The sequence below is a fragment of the Chiloscyllium plagiosum genome, chromosome 31, assembly GCF_004010195.1.
Source record: "Chiloscyllium plagiosum isolate BGI_BamShark_2017 chromosome 31, ASM401019v2, whole genome shotgun sequence".
In the NCBI taxonomy this organism is placed as follows: Eukaryota; Metazoa; Chordata; class Chondrichthyes; order Orectolobiformes; family Hemiscylliidae; genus Chiloscyllium; species Chiloscyllium plagiosum.
Genome location: NC_057740.1, coordinates 17357171 through 17373883, shown reverse-complemented (window position 1 = coordinate 17373883; position 16713 = coordinate 17357171). Strand labels below are relative to the sequence as shown.

General features: G+C 41.2%; 1 protein-coding gene across 2 annotated transcripts in view; it reads right to left on the bottom strand.

Annotated features, from left to right (window-relative positions):
• LOC122565276 (dedicator of cytokinesis protein 7-like) overlaps positions 1-16713 on the bottom strand; it is a 191018-nt gene that overhangs the window by 127965 nt on the left and 46340 nt on the right. For both annotated transcript variants that reach the window (XM_043721061.1, XM_043721062.1), the window contains exons 9-14: positions 14640-14780; positions 9455-9535; positions 8331-8490; positions 7097-7194; positions 3005-3098; positions 2020-2182 (exon numbers count right to left, since the gene is read on the bottom strand). In XM_043721061.1, coding sequence (XP_043576996.1) covers positions 2020-2182; positions 3005-3098; positions 7097-7194; positions 8331-8490; positions 9455-9535; positions 14640-14780 — 737 coding nt within the window. The remainder of the gene's footprint in view (positions 1-2019; positions 2183-3004; positions 3099-7096; positions 7195-8330; positions 8491-9454; positions 9536-14639; positions 14781-16713) is intronic.

Genomic DNA, 16713 nt, shown 5'->3' with positions numbered 1-16713 from the left:
GTAGTCATTAATCTTTATCCAAAAATGTCTACAAGTGCCCCAAGACACGAAGTGATGAAAATGCTAGCAGTGAAAGCTTTTTTAGATTCACAGTCCCCTGTGACAAACACATTTACCATATTCTTTTCTGAAAATAAGCCAATCCCAGACTGTAGCTGGTCAAAGACCAAACTCATATACAGAACACCTCCATATTAACAGACTGACCTCACCACTCAAGTGACACTGAGCAGACATAAAAACTTCAACCAGGATCCTGGGAACAGTGATAAAGAATACATTCAAAATGATAGAATTACTACTCAAATCATCTTCATTCCAAACCCTCATTTCACCAATCCCCAGAACCACAAGTGCAGCAAACAACATCAGGATTCCACATCTGAGGAAACCAAAGATTATTTGTGTTTTAAATATCCTTCACATTTGAAGAGGTCAAATGAGAACAGACACAGTAATAGTCTTGTGCGTTTCACGTTTGTATTGTACACTGACATATTCATCAGATGTATGTCTCAATTCCACATTCGCCAGAGATTTACCTGCATTTCCACATGTCATTTACTGTATTCGTTGCTCCCGATTGGTCTCCTCTACAGTGGGGAGACAGGACACCTATTTGGGAATGCTTCAGAGGATATGTCCAGGATACGCACAAAACAACCCCACCACTCCGTGGCTGAACACTTTAACTCCCCCTCCCACTCCCCCAAGGACATTCAGGTCCTGGGCCTCCTCCATCACCAAACCCTTCCCACCCAACGCTTGGAGGAAGAACACATCTTCCGCCTTGGGACCCAACAACCATGTGGGATCAATGTGGATTTCACCAGTTTCTTAATTTCCCCTCTGCTGACCTTATACCAGATCCAACCTTCCAACTTGGCACCGCCCTCTTGACCTGTCCTACCTGTCCGTCTTCCTTCCCACCTATCCAGTCCACCTTCCTCTCTGACTTATCTGCATTCCCCACCCCCCATGTTATCTACCTATCACATTCTCAGCTACCTTCCCCCTGCCCCACCCCACTCCCATTTATCTCTCAGCCCCCTTGGCCCACATGCCTCATTCCTGATGAACAGTTTATGCTTGAAACATCGATTCTCCTGCTCCTCAGATGCTGCCTTTCCACCACCACACTCTTGACTCACGTATGTCTCTCCATCTCTGGCCATGATTAGAACACCAGTAACTATAGGGTTCACTGCTCAATCTAAGCTGCCCTGAGTAGGTGGTGATGAACACCCTTGAACCAGTCTGTTAGATTGAGTGGTTGGGTAGACCAACTTTAAAGTTGGTCAACCACATTGGCAAGATTGGAGTTTGACTAAATATGGCAGTTACCTTGTTCAATGGACATTAGTGGACCAGTTAGATTTTATATCAATCCAACATCTATCCACCTCAGAAATAGTTATGAAAGGATGTTGCGTTGTGCTGTCAGATCAGTCAATGCTGGGAGATTACAAATCCAACAGATAAAAAAGTATATTTCAGATCAGATAGCACACAAAACAATACTTTTCACTGTATCTCAGTACATGTAACAACAATCAATCAGCTTCAAACAGAAATTTGCTCTGATTACTACAAGGAGAAAGTGAGGACTGCAGATGCTAGAGATCAGAGTCGAGACTCAGATTACTACAGCTCAAGTATACAGATTATAGCCACTAGGTGGCAAAAATAGACTAAGTAAAACGTGTGCAAACAGCTAACCAATGGTAAAATTGTCCCATGAGAGCAGAGCATATGTTGGCCATGTGGGCCTAGACTGGACAATGACAGTTAGTGGCAGACCAAAGCAGGGTGACAGTGTCCTGATGCCCTGAACATTCCACTGTCAGGTAATGCCTGAGGTTTAAGGCATATACACAGAGTTTAACATATCAGTGAGATCCCACTGGAGGGGAAGTCAAGGAATTGAATAGGGATGAGGGGTTGAAAATGGTGGAGGGGTAAGGGGTGTTGCAGGAAAAAGAACCATCTTGAGAATGAAAGCTGCAAACTCCCACTTACCTGTAGATTGTGTATGGAGTCAAAACTCCTGGCAGAGGGAATTCTAAAACTTCTAAAGCCAACTCTGTATCCCCACTATTTGATGACTTTAATTCCAAGAAGTCCGGGGTGAAACAAAAGGATGGAGTGTCTTTAACATGGCTCAATTCAAATCGGAAAATACCTTCAATCAAAAACATATGATAATGTTAACAGATCTCACTTGAGGATAAGTCTAATCCATATAGCAAACATACTCAACCCATACATATAGTGTAGTATTCCTCAGGGTCTGGGATACTGTATTATTGACTGTAGAATTTCCAGGGACTGGGGGAATGGATATCACATTATAAATTCCCCAGTGATTGGGGTAGTTTTTCATAGTGCAAAATTCCTAGGGATTGAATCATAGAATTCCGACAGTGTGGAAACAGGATGTTCCACCATTAGGTCCACACAGACTCTCCAAAGAGCATCCCACCCAGACCCAGTCCCCTACCCAATCACTGTAACCCTGCATTTCCCATAGCCAATCCATCTAACCACCACATCTTTGGAGGAAACCGGAGAGGCAGCAGTGCTAACCACTGTGCCAACTGGGGGAGCAGATTATATGGTGTGGAATTCACAGTGGTTGGAAGGGATTGCAGTATATTAAAAAGTATATAAATGCAAGGATATGAAAAAGATGTTGTATAAAGAGTAAGGGATATATATTACACAGTGCAGGATTTCCAGGGACTGGGTGGAGATGGGGTATATATTGTGGGGTTGCCAGGGATTGGGAGCGTGTATTATAGTGTGGTCTACAATAGAGAGGGGGATTCCCTGGGGGCAATGGGTGTGTTACACAGAGAGGGATTCCCCGGGCAATAGGTGTTTTAGAGAGAGGAGGATTCCCCGGGGGATAGGTGTATGACAGAGAACAGGATTCCTGTGGGTGATGGGTGTATTATAGAGAAGAGAGTTGCCAGGACATACAACTCATCGTGTTAAAGATTACCTGGGATCTTGCGCAGTCTCCTCAGTAAAGGTGATGGCTTTTTCTCATCTGTGATGAACTTCATCAGGTCTTCATCACTGAGCTTATCTTCCTCCTGATCAGGGAGAAAAACATTCATAATCCAAACAGTCCAATCCTTGAGTAATTTGACAATGGGGACATGAGGTATAACTGGATCATGTGTGCCAGGCTAGACCACCAAATAATCTGATTGTGGGTTCGGAACTGCTGGACTCAGGTTATCTTGGGATGGGTCATAAAGAATTTGAGTGCCTTTCACCCTGGGAGAATGAATACATTCAGTGTGTGATAAGGCATGTGATATGAGTGAATCATACTTTGGTGGCAGTTTCTGAGGTTGGATGGAAAATCTGCCACAAGTTGGTCGTATCTGGAACAGTCTTACTGACCTCTATTAGCATAAAGATAAAACATTCATAGAAACCAACTCTCCTTCATGGGGCTCACACTTTAGAAATCCTCTTGGCTTCAATTGTGTAGTAAAAAGATGACATCAGAGGAGTACTGTCTGTGGTCATCAAGAGACCATCTGAGCAAAAACAAAATCAAAGAACAGCATGCTAGAAATCAGGAAAAAAGCCTAAAAATTGCTGGAGAAACTCAGCAGGTCCGGCAGCATCTGTGAACAGAAAGCAGAGTTAATGTTTCAAGTCCAGTGACCCTTCCTCAGTTCTGATTCGAGACATTAACTCTGCTCTCATGTAAAGGAGCAAGTGAACTGCATTAACAGGCCATCTAACCATCCATACATTTTTATGGTTGAAAAAGGAAGAAGTAACTTGCATTTATGTAGAATCTTTCACGCTCCCAGGGCAGCCAAAGTAGAAGTACTTGAATGTCTATTAGGTGAAACATGTTTGCTGTTGTAGGAAAGACTACAGACTACTTACCCAGCGCAAACTCCCACAAACAGCAATGTAATACTGACCGCATCATTTGTTTTAATCATTTTGGATCAGAGATAAATAATGGCCAGGACAACTTGGAATAACTGGGTCATGGGATATTTGCTTAGGCACCAGCTCTTCATGATATCTATAAAAGGTCTTGGATGAGGGACCAAATGCAATGCTTCCAAGTTTGCTGACAACACAAAGGTGAGCGGGATTTTGAGTTGTGAGGATGCAAAGAGACTTCAAAGTGATTTGGACAAGTTGAGTGAGTGTGTGATCACGGACACAGCACAAAGTGGCTGAACATGAACCAATGCACTTTGGTGTGAAAAACAGAAAGGCAGAGTATTATTTAATTGGTGATAGATTGGGAAATGTGGATGCACAAAGGGATATGGGTGTTCTTGAACATCGGTCAATTAAAATTGACAGGCAGGACCAACAAGCAATTAGGAAGGCAAATAGTATTTTGGTAAAAGGTATATTGGCCTTCATTGCAAGAGGATTTGAGTTCAGAAGTAGGAATGTCTTACTGTAGTTAAACCATGCCGTAGTGATATCATACCTGGAGTATTGTTTACAGTCTTCCTTTCTGTACCTGAGAAAGAACAGATTTGCCACAGTAGGATTGCAAGGGGAGGTTCACTAGACTAAAGCGGATGTGGCAGAACTGTCCAATGAGAATAGATTAGTTCGACTGGGCTCATATTCACTAGCATTTAGAAAGAGAAGGGGGATCTAATTCAAACATATAAAATCTTAACAGGACTGGAGGATGTTTTTCCTCAGAACCTGGGTCATAGGCTAAGGATACAGGTTGACCAATCAGAACTAAAATGAAGAAAAACATCTTCACTCAAAATGTATTCAACATGTGGAATTCTCAGAAGTTCATGGAGCCCAAGTCATTGAATCTATCAAGGAAAGATACATTTTTTGATTTTAAAGGCATTAAGGGATCTGGGGAGAAAGCGGGAATAATGGCATTGAGACAGAGGATCAGCCGTGATCATATCGAATAGTGCAGCAGATCCAAAGGGCCCAAGTACCTACTGCTGCTCCTAGTTTCTGTGATAGGTTACATCGAGGAGAGGTGTCATCCATTACTCAGTAGAACAGACTCTCAGCTGTGCACCAGAGTGTCAGTTTGGATTTTGCAGACAAATTTCTTGGCTAGGACTTGAACCCATGTTCTTCGATATCACCATGTTCTTCTAGCTCACAGATAAATGTCCTCTGCACCCAATGAGTCCATTGAATACTGACACTGTTTATCTGTTGTAATTCACTAAATTATATGCACATTTATCCAAATATTTTAAAAGGACAACAGATTACTTTTTGTGCTGTCACTGTTGTTATGTACTTCATGGATGTAGCACACTTCCTGTAGAAAACAGTCCCCAAGAGCTTCAGAAGCCTCAGAAAGACAAATAGTGAACCAAAGAAGAATCAATTTGGCTTTGTGACCAAAACACTTCATTGAAGAGTCAGGTTTCAGGCAAACAATGAAGAAAGGAAGATCAGAGTATTAAGAAGTAAAAAGAAAAAACTCTACGCACCCCGGAATGCAAAACTCATTTGGATGAGTTTAAGGTCTGGACAGATCCCAAATATAGGAGATACAAAAAGAGAAAGATAAAGCTTTCAAATTAGCGATATCTGGGGTCAATAACCCAAGGTTCCTCCTTCTTGTGGAGGCAAGGCCTAAATCAGGAGCTTTGCTGCCTCTATAGCTTAATCTACAAATGGTGCCACCATCTGAGATCAGAATCTTCAATGCAGTTAGTTTATTACATTAGCTGGACACAGTGTACAATCTGACATTGAGCTCTCAGTCCATCGTTATCTGGGTTTTTTTTTAATTCATTCACAGGATGACATCAACACTGGTCAGGCTAGCATTTATTGCCTAATTGTTCAGAGGGCAGTTGAGAGTCATCCACATTGCCGTGGTTGTGGAGTCACATATAAGCCAGACCAGGTAAGGATGGCAGTTTCCTTCCGTAAAGAACAATAGTGCACCAGATAGGTATTTCTCAACAATCGATTCATGGTCATTATCAGACTCTTAATTCCAGATTTTTAAAAATTGAATTCAAATTCCTTGTGCCATGGTGGGATTCAAACCCAGGTCCCCAGAATATTATCTGGGTTCTGACTAACAGTCTGGTGATAATACTACTAGGCCATTACCTCTCTGCTTCGACAGAGAAGAGTCACTTGGGCAACATCCCACATGTTTGCCATGTCTTTTCTAATTCATTCATAGGATGAATGGCACCATTGTCTAGATCAGCATTTATTGCCCATCCCTACTTGCCCAGAGGGCAGTTCAGAGTTGTTATAGGCCAGAGGGCAGTTAACATTGTTATAGACCGGACCAGGTAAGAATGGCAGTCTCCTTCCCTGAAAACATTAGTGAACCAGATGCGTTTTCATGGTCGTCATAGACTCTTAATTCCAGACTTTTTTTTAAAAATCGATTTCAATCATATCATCTGCCATGATGAGATTCGAATCTGTATCCCCAGAAGTTTACCTGGGTCTCGGGGTTAACAATTCAGCAATAATACCAATAGGGCATTGCCTCCCCTAGCCTATACTTCAAGGAGAATTAGCAATGTCAGAAAGGCAACCCAGAGAATAAAGAATCTAGTGGTGAGTTCGTACCTTGAAATTTTTCTTACATGTTAAAATGTACGTTTACTGTGTGTCCTGAAATATCCCCTCAAATGTCAGCCATGCCAACTCTATTGGCCTATCCTTTAACCAACTTTGCTAATTTACTTTAGCCAGCTCTGCTTTCATGCCCTCATAATTATCTTTATTTAAATTTCACAAGATAGACTCATACCCACTCCTCTCTCTGTCAAACTGAAAGCAAAATTCAATTTTCGTCACCACCACCAAGAGGCACCATTACTATGGAGGTAATTAACACACACATAAAGTAAAGGTACATTCAGGTACAGAAACCTACTAAAGAGGAAGTTTGCAGCAAAAGCAGAAACAGAAGTCAACAAGAGGGCTACGAGATATTGATAATAATCTGTCTGAAAATTGCAAAGGCTGCTGTTGGCAGTGATCAAGCCCAGCTGAGAGAAGAACAATCAGCAGTGTTTGGGGAAAGATGAACTTTGGATATTGCTGTTCTTGCAGTGCATGCTCACCATACCTGTTTATTAAACATGTTGAGGCTGTGCTGTACAGGTCCAAATTGGGGGATGTGATTCCTGTTGTCCAATGATCGTGAACGCATCTCACTCCCACTGCCTACATGTAACATGCAAAGGAACAGTTATAGGAACTAAATGCGATTAGTTCCACTTTCTCAAAGATCAGCAGCTGTTTTTGTTCTTCTATTGTTTGCAAGGGAAAGAGCAACAGAGATGGACGCATTGGGTAGAACTGCCCAAAGAACCAGTACAGGAATGATAGGCCAAGTGGCCTCTTTCCATGCTGAAAGATTCTTAGCTGGCTTAACATGTAACTCACTCCCTGTGAGTGAAGGCCACAGGGTTAAGCTGATTTCTGGTTTTACACAATATCCAAAGATACTCTCTGAGTGAACCCTAGCTGATATAAATTCAGTTTTGCGCCCAGTCTGACCAAATTTTTCTAATTGGTTAAAATTGTTCTCATATCACTAAACATCCTGAGAATGAGAGACTGGCAGCAACCTGGAAAAATGTCATTCCAAATGAGCTGATGATAAAAATACACCGATCCATGACAGAGTAGGTTCACTCCAGCAGCTTAGAATCCATATGACTTCAAGGCCCACAGCAGTCAGCTGCCAGTTTTAAGTCATGCCAGACCTGGCAGATGTTTGTAGCTTATTTGGGACTATCATTGAGTAACAACTTCACCGAAGCAGCTGTGACTGGGCGAATAAGTAATGCCTTTCCTGATGAAGGGCTTTTGCCCGAAACGTCATTTTTCCTGCTCCTCGGACGTTGCCTGACCTGCTATGCTTTTCCAGCACCACTCTAATCTTGAATAAATAATGCATCAATTTTGGATCTGATTATTCTGCTTCCCACCGAGCTCCCAGCTTTCTACAGCAATCCTCCTTCTTCTCAGCTACTTCAACCCAGTGCTTATTTAACATGGATTGATCGAACTGTGATAATTGGAAGGCTAATCAGCTCAGATAAATGTAAGCACACACACATAAATACCCAGAGGAAATGAAATACACAAAACTGGGGTGATTGGTAATAACGATCAGGAATGCAGGTTAATTCTCCCTTCCCTGATTGATTTCTGACTGAGGTTTAGCTAAATGATCATGTAGTTGGGAATGGAGACCAGAGCCTTCTATGGGACGAAACAGCAACAGGCTGAAACCAACAGAGCAATATGAATCACACAGCAATGATGTGATGCTTTCTTTCCGATTGAATTACCTCCATTGATGGTCTCTCTGTTCAGCGAATTCTGGGAACTGCGATTGGATGTGAGACTCATGAGGTCAACTGCAGCCCAGGCGAATGGCATTCGATACAAACTCAGGCGCTGGCAAAAAGAATTTGCCTGGAACCGAAGCTTTCCGACCTTTTCTTTTGTCTGGAAGGCATTTTGACAATTTCAAGGCAAAAGCAAAATCTAAAGGAGCTCAACAAGATGAGAGAGACCACACACCCGAGCAGAGAAGTCAGGGCAGCTGGGGCTTGGCAGGACAATAAATCATAGCTGTGGGTTCCACTCTGGAATCTTTAGCGTAAAATCTAAAATCTGAATTGACACCTGTCAGAGGCATTGCTTTTTGAAAGAAACATTAAAGCTCTCACCAGCCAGACCAATTTCATAAAGGGTTCAGAAATGATTTACAAGGATGTTGCCAGGCTTGGAGGATTTGAGCTATATTTGAACAGGGTGGGGCTGTTTTCCCTGGAGCATCGGAGGCTGAGGGGTGATCTCATTGAGGTTTACAAAATTACGAGGGGCATGGATAGGATAAATAGACAAGATCTTTACCCGAGGGTGGGGGAGTCCAGAACTAGAGGGCAAATATTTATGGTGAGAGGGGAAAGATATAAAAGGGACCTAAGGGGCAACTGTTTCACATAGAGGGTGGTATGTGTATGGTATGATGTGCCAGAGGAAGTGGTGGAGGCTGGTACAATTGCAACATTTAAAAGGCATCTGGATGGGTATATGAATAGGAAGGGTTTGGAGAGATATGGGCCGGGTGCTGGCGGGTGGGACTAGATTGGGTTGAGATATCTGGTCAGCATGGACGGGTTGGACTGAAAGGTCTGTTTCCATGCTGTACATCTCAATGACTCTATGAATCTAATCAAAATTAGTCTAAGACAGGTTTTGATATGGAATTCATGACAGGTAATGGATACTGGAGATCTCTGTAAACAGGAGATACTGGTTTACAAGAACTTAAATTAATTATTTACTATTCTTGTGCTTTCATATTTGCCCAGGGTTGGAGCTTCTGGGAGATCAACTGACAGAAAATGGCTTCCCATCTTGGGGAATGGGGGAGGAGTGTTTCTGAGGTGTTCTATCTACATACCTTGGCTGTCTCGTTCTCTTTAATGGTCATGTATGGCTCAGCACAGTCAGTGATACTGCCCTGCTGTAGCACCTTCTCCACCTGAAACACAAAGAAACTCAATTTACAAAATATTTTACAATTTTACATTTTAAAGGGTGTTGAAAGAATATCCAGTGAAAGATCACAAGGCAAAACTTTAATTAATTGCTCAAAGTGTTGACTTGATCCAATTATTGTGCCCCTCACCAGGATTGGAAAATTGTGGATTGGTGCCTCAGTCAAGACCTGAATATTCGATGTCAGTTACTAATAAACGCAATAATTAAGGTCTCTTGTAGGGGTAAAACTGTTGTTATTTGCATGAGAGTTTAAACTGAGGCCTTATTTGCAGTCCAAATTATTGCTGTTACCAAGTGCATAAAAAAAAGATTAGTTTCTAAAGAAGTCTAATAAATGAGGATTGCAGGAGTACTGGAGAACACCCAGAGGCGTCTTGCCCATCTTCTCAACTTGAAACATTACCATCAAATCACCCTACAATTTACATCTAGGTTTTTTGTACCTTTCCTCATATTTGTATTTCCTCAGTTCAGGCAACATTTTAAGCAATCTTCCATCTGGTCTAACTCCACAATATTCTTCTGATTGTGGGCATCCTCCAGTGCTCTATCAGGGGTTTTCATCAACCTTTATTTAGGTTCATCATTTCCTTTTGTCTTTTATACTATACATTGTTGGATACAACCTAGAAAATCATTTACTTTTTATGGTCTTCTTCACCTGAGATCCTATGAACCTAAACCCGCAAATTCACCTGAATTCCATAAGGACAAACAACAGTTGAGCATTCAGCCCTTTTGACAGCCTTGCCATTCAGAAATTAGATACATGGGTTAAAAGGAGAAAAACTGGTATGTTCAAAAATGTAACTTCAGTTACAGTTCAAAGACAAACTATATGGTCTTCAGTGTGGCGTTCGACAAGGTTCCTCATGGTAGACTGGCTAGCAAGGTTAGATCACATGGAATACATGGATAAATGGCCATTTCGATACAGAACTGGCTTGAAGGTAAAAGACAGAAGGTTATGGTGGAGGGTTGCTTTTTAGACTGGAGGCCTGTGACCAGTGGTGTGCCACAAGGATCGCTGTTGGGTCCCACTGCTTTTTGTCATTTATAGAAATGATTTGGATGTGAATACGTGAGGTATGGTTATTAAAACTGCCACCAACTTTGGAGGTGTCGTGGACAGTGAAGAAGATTACCTCAGAGCACAACAGGATCTTGATCAGATCAGGCAATGGCCCGATGAGTGTCAGATGGAGTTTAATTTAGGTAAATGAGAGGTGTGCATTCAAAGTTTGTGCGAAGATTTGTAGCTCGGGTGCTCATTGTTGTGGTTCTGTTCGCCGAGCCTAGGAATTTCCTGGCTGTTCTCTGTCTGGCTTGCCCTATGATAGTAGTGTTTTCCCAGTCGAATTCATGTTGCTTGTTGTCTGCGTGTGTGGCTACTAAGGATAGCTGGTCATGTTGTTTCGTGGCTAGTTGATGTTCATGTATGCGGATTGTTAGATGTCTTCCTGTTGTCCTATATAGTGTTTAGTGCAGTCCTTGCATGGTATTTTGTACACTACATTCGTCTTGCTCATGTTGGGTATCGGGTCCTTCGTTCTGGTGAGTTGTTGTCTGAGCGTGGCTGTTGGTTTGTGTGCTGGTACACCATACATCAGGAACATCTCAGAACTGACAGCCAGACTTGGGTATCGGGTCCTTCGTTCTGGTGAGTTGTCTGAGCGTGGCTGTTGGTTTGTGTGCCGTTATGACTACTGCGACCCCTAGGACTCACAACAGCTGCCTCCTCCTGTTTGATATAATAGACAAATTTGCATTGCATTTCTGAATATGTTACTGATATAAATTAAGAGTTAGTACTGTTTCTGAGACTCATTAATTGCTTTCTACTACACCCTGCCAATGCTGACTTAACTTCTCCAACAAATACCCACTGTTATCTACAGTTCAGACATTTTATCTAATCCAAAGATTTACTCTGAATATCCACAGCTTTGAGATTAAATCAATAACAATGTGTAGAGAAATGAGCAGAAAACATGCACTTTGAGATCACTGCTGCAGTAACCTTTAGTGTAGAGCTTTGTCAAATAGTTTTTGTTTAGGTATAACATGTAAATGTAATATGGTCCACTTGTCATACTCCTCCAGAGGTTAGTCAGGCTGGATTGTCCCTCTTTGAATCTGCATTGTCAACTATTCACTATATTATCATTACACAGAGGACAATGTTTACATCTGATAATGAGAATTGCATGCAGTACTCCAAAACTGGCCTTTGTACAGCTGCACAATGACCACATAAATCCATACTCAACACACAGACCAATAGAGGCAAGCATACCAAACTCCTTCCTCACTATCCTGTCTAGCTGTGACTCCACTTTCAAGGAGCTAAGAACCTGCACTCCAAGGTCTCTTTGTTCAGCAACACTCCCCAGGACCTTACCATTGAGTGTATAAGTCCTGTCCTGATTTGCCATTCCAAAATGCAGTACCTCACATTTGTCTAAATTAATCTCCATCTCCCACTCGTCGGGACATTAGTTGATCTGATCAAGATCCCTTTGTACTCCAAAGTAACCTTCTTCACTGTCCACTACACCTCCAATTTTGGTGTCATCTGTAAACTTACTAACTATACCTCCTATGTTCACATCCAAATCATTTATATAAATTACGAAAAGCAGCGCACCCAGCCCCGATCCTTGTGGCACACCACTGATCACAGGCTTCCAGTCTGAAAAGTAACCCTCAACAACCATCCTCCTTCTTCTATTTTTGAGCCAGTTCTGTAAGCAGATAGCTAGTTCTCCCTCTATTCTGTGTGGTCTAACCTTACTAACCAGTCTACCATGAGGAACCTTGTCAAACATCTTACTGAAGGCCATATAGATCATGACCACTGTTCTGCCCTCGTCAAACCTCCTTGTTACTTCTCACAATCTTTCAATCAAGTTAGTGAGACATGACTTCCCATGCACAAAGCTATGTTGACTATCCCTAATCAGTCCTTGCCTTTTCTGTAAATCCTGTCCCTCAGGATTCCCTCTAACAACTTGCCCACCACCAATGTCAGGCTCACCTGTCTGTAGTTCCCTGGCTTTTCCTTGCAACCTTTCCTAAATAGTGGCACCATATGAGTCAACCTCCAGTCTTCCAGCACTTTGCATGTGGCAATCAATGATACAAATACCTCCGCAAGTGGCCCAGCAATCTCTTCTCTAGATTCCCACAGATTTCTAAGGTACACCTGGGGATTTATCTACCTTTACGCGTTTTAAGACATCCAGTACCTCATCCTCCATATTATGGATATTTTTCAAGATGTAGTTATTTATTTCCCCACATTCACCATCTTCCATATCCTTCTCCACTCTGATGCAAAACACTCATTTAGTATCTCCCCCATCTCCTACAGTTCCACACATAGGTGGCCTTGTCGATCTTTGAGGGGCCCTATTCTCTCCCTAGTTACCCTTTTTTCCTTAACATATTTGTAGAATCCCTGTGGATTCTCCTTAACCCTATTTGCCAAAGCTATCCCATGTTCCCTTTTTGCCTTCTTCCATTTCCCTCTTATGTATAGTCCTACTGCCTTTATACTCTTTTAGGGAATCACGCAATTTCTACTGTTTATGCCTGATATATGCTTCTTTCTTATTCTTGACCAAAACCTCAATTTCTTTAGTCATCCAGCATTTCCTACACCTACCAGCCTTGCCCTTCACCCCAACAGGAGCATACTGTCTCTGTACTCTCATTATCTCATTTTTGAAGGCATCCCATTTTCCAGCTAACCCTTTATCAAAGAACATCTGCCCCTATCTCACTTAATACAATTAAAATTGGCCTTCTTCCAATTTAGAACTTTAACTTTTTGATCAGGCCTATCCTTTTCCATCACTATTTTAAAACTAATAGAATTATGGTCACTGGCCCCAAAGTGCTCCCCCACTGACACCTCAGTCACCTGTCCTGCCTTATTTCCCAAGAGTAGGTCAAGTTTTGCACCTTCTATAGTTGTTACATCCATATACTGAAACAGAAAATTTTATTATACACACTTAACAAATTAGTCTCCATTCAAGTCCTTAATACTATGGCAGTCCCAATCTATGTTTGGAAAGTTAAAATCCTCTACCATTACCACTCTATAATTCTTACAGATAACTGAAATCTCCTTACAAATTTGCTTCTCAATTTCCCGCTGACTATGGCCACAGGAAAGAAAAGAAAGTTAGCAAAAGACACACTTATTGAATGGTGTTGGTGCTGAAGCAATAGAAATTTAAAGATATCTAAGATTCCTGAGTAGAATTACAGTTCAGCAATCAGTGTCAGACAGATGTTGAACTGTGGTGTCAAACATGAGTCAGAGGAAGTCTTGGTCAAATTGTGCATTCTTCTGATCGGAAATGTACAGAAGCTGTTTCCTAGCTTTTTGTGGTCTGGGAAAAAGAAATTGGGGAGAAAGAAATTACACTTTTCAGAAAGTTGCACAATCATATTGAGAAATACATGACTGTAAGGATCCATTCTTCAAATGAGACACTGATGCCACCAGCCCTCTGTGCAAAGATCCTATTGCATTGTTCAAAGTTGACCATCACTGAAGAGAATCAACTGGCTACTTATCACATTATGTGTTCACAGAAATTCACTGTCGACAAATTGGCTACTCATATGCTACATGATAAAAATGAATTCAATTTAAGAATGTTTTATTGGTTATAAAGGAATTAGGATTTCCTGAAGTCATGAAAGGGACTTAATAAATGCAACTTCACTCTTTTGTCTTTCTTGAACACTTCCATATCCCATTTGCAAGTCTGAAGTAGGACAAGGAATGCAAGATCAAACTGGTAAAATACAACTGTAGGACTGATATGAGGATGCACATTCTTCACACATACAGCAGTCAGCATATGGAACAGACTCCCTGATAGCAGATGAGGCAATAATGATTGGATCTTCTTTAAGATTAATTACAATGGTCCAAATGATCTTCACATTCTGCCTTTTTCTTGTGATAGACAATAACATTATGTATTTACACCAAAGTTGCAATTAAAAGTTTTATGGTTGTGTTGTTGCCATGGAATCCACCAGCATTCTAGGGCAGCCCATACCTTAATGACCAAGAAAATTTCAGAAGAAGGCTGGGTGATTGAGAAGATGGCTTTTCTGAAATAGCACAGGGACTGTGCTTGTGACTGAGAAATGTCTCGAAATTCTTCCGAGTTCATATCCAAGTAGAAATTTTCTGAAATCTGGGAAAAAGGAATAGAATACTTAATGGCATGGAACTTAAAATCACGTAGACACAAGTGGACACTAGGTTCTTTAATTGTTTTTATTCATCAAATGATGCCATGTCTTTGGATATAAACAGGCAGTTTGGAAAATCAAGGCACACTAACACTTATCCCAGCTCTCACAGGAAATATCTTCCCCAGGCCAACTCTAACTGGACAGCAGCAAATGAAACACAAGGACTCTGTAACAGATACATCAACCACAAACAGTAGCATGAAGTTATCAGCAGAGAAATAACCATATTTCTCAACTTGAATTTGGCCTATATTTCCAAATCAAAAAAAGCTTAATACTCTCAAACATACCTACTTACTTGTTCTTTTACTTATACTCTTGTTGTTAACTTATTTTCAGTATTACCACGTGATTTCATTAGCAGATTCATTTGCTCTGTGATCTATAGTGTCCTGTTACCTTCCCAATACCAACAGATAAATCTAGTGAGCTCCAGGGATTGAACAGAGAACTCATTGTCATTGTACACCAGTTTACCAGCTATATCCAATGTTGTTGACACATGATTTCCCATCTTTGGTAGGTGGAAGAAAATTTACTCAAGCAGAAAACAACCATCAGACAAGTTCATTCCCTAAAAACTAGAAATACATCTTTATGCTTCTCTCCTTCCACCCATTCCAAACGTCTCATAATATCATTTTCTATAGCCCAATGTCTGTCTTTGTTTGATTACATGGAAGAAGATACCAAATGCATGCGAATTGTTGTTCTAATTAAGTAGTACTTAACATGTACAATAAATAGATATATTGCAATAAGGAAGTCAACTAATCTCTTTGAAATCCCCAAAATAACAAAGACTGCTGAGCAAACTCTCTACGATAAACTGACCAATTACACATTACTCCCTCCCCCATAGAAACACCACATATATTTCTTGATTGTGAATGTAGGTTTGCTCACTGAGTTGGAAGTTTCATTTCCAGATATTTTGTCACTCTACGAGGTAACATCTTCAGTGGGCCTCAGGGTGAAGCAATGTTGATAATTCCTGCTTTCCATTTATATGTTTGGGTTTCTTTCGGTTGGGGACGTCATTTCATGTGGTGATGTCATGTCCTGCGGTGAATGACAGAAAATGATAGACCAGATCTAAAAGTTGAAGTTCTAAATTGGAGAAAGGCCAATTTTAACGGTATTAGGCAAGAACGTTCAAAAGCTGATTGGGGCAGATGTTTACAGGTAAAGGGATGGCTGGGAAATGGGAAGCCTTCAGAAATAAGATAATAAGAATCCAGAGAAAGTATATTCCTGTTACGGTGAAAGGAAAGGCTGGTAGGTATAGGGAATGCTGGATGACTAAAGAAATTGAGGGTTTGGTTGAGAAAAAGACGGAAGCAAATGTAAGGTATAGACAAGATAGATCGAGTGAATCTTTAAAAGAGTATAAAGGAAGTAGGAGTATACTTAAGAGGGAAATCAGAAGGGCAAAAAGGGGACATGAGATAACTTTGGCAAATAGAATTAAGGAGAATCCAAAGAGATTTTACAAATACATTAAGGACAAAAGGATAACAAGGGAAAGAATAGGACCCCTCAAAGATCAGCAAGGCGGCCTTTGTGTGGAGCCACAAAAAATGGAGAAGATACTAAATGAGTATTTTGCATCAGTATTTACTGTGGAAAAGGATATGGAAGATATAGACTGTAGGGAAATAGATGGTGACATCTTGCAAAATATCCATATTACTGAGGTGGAAGTGCTGGATGTCTTGAAATGGGTAAAGGTGGATAAAACCCCAGGACCTGATCAGGTGTACCCGAGCACTCTGTGGGAAGCTAGAGAAGTGATTGCTGGGCCTCTTGCTGAGATATTTGTATCATCGACAGTCACAGTTGAGGTGCCGGAAGACTGGAGGTTGGCAAACT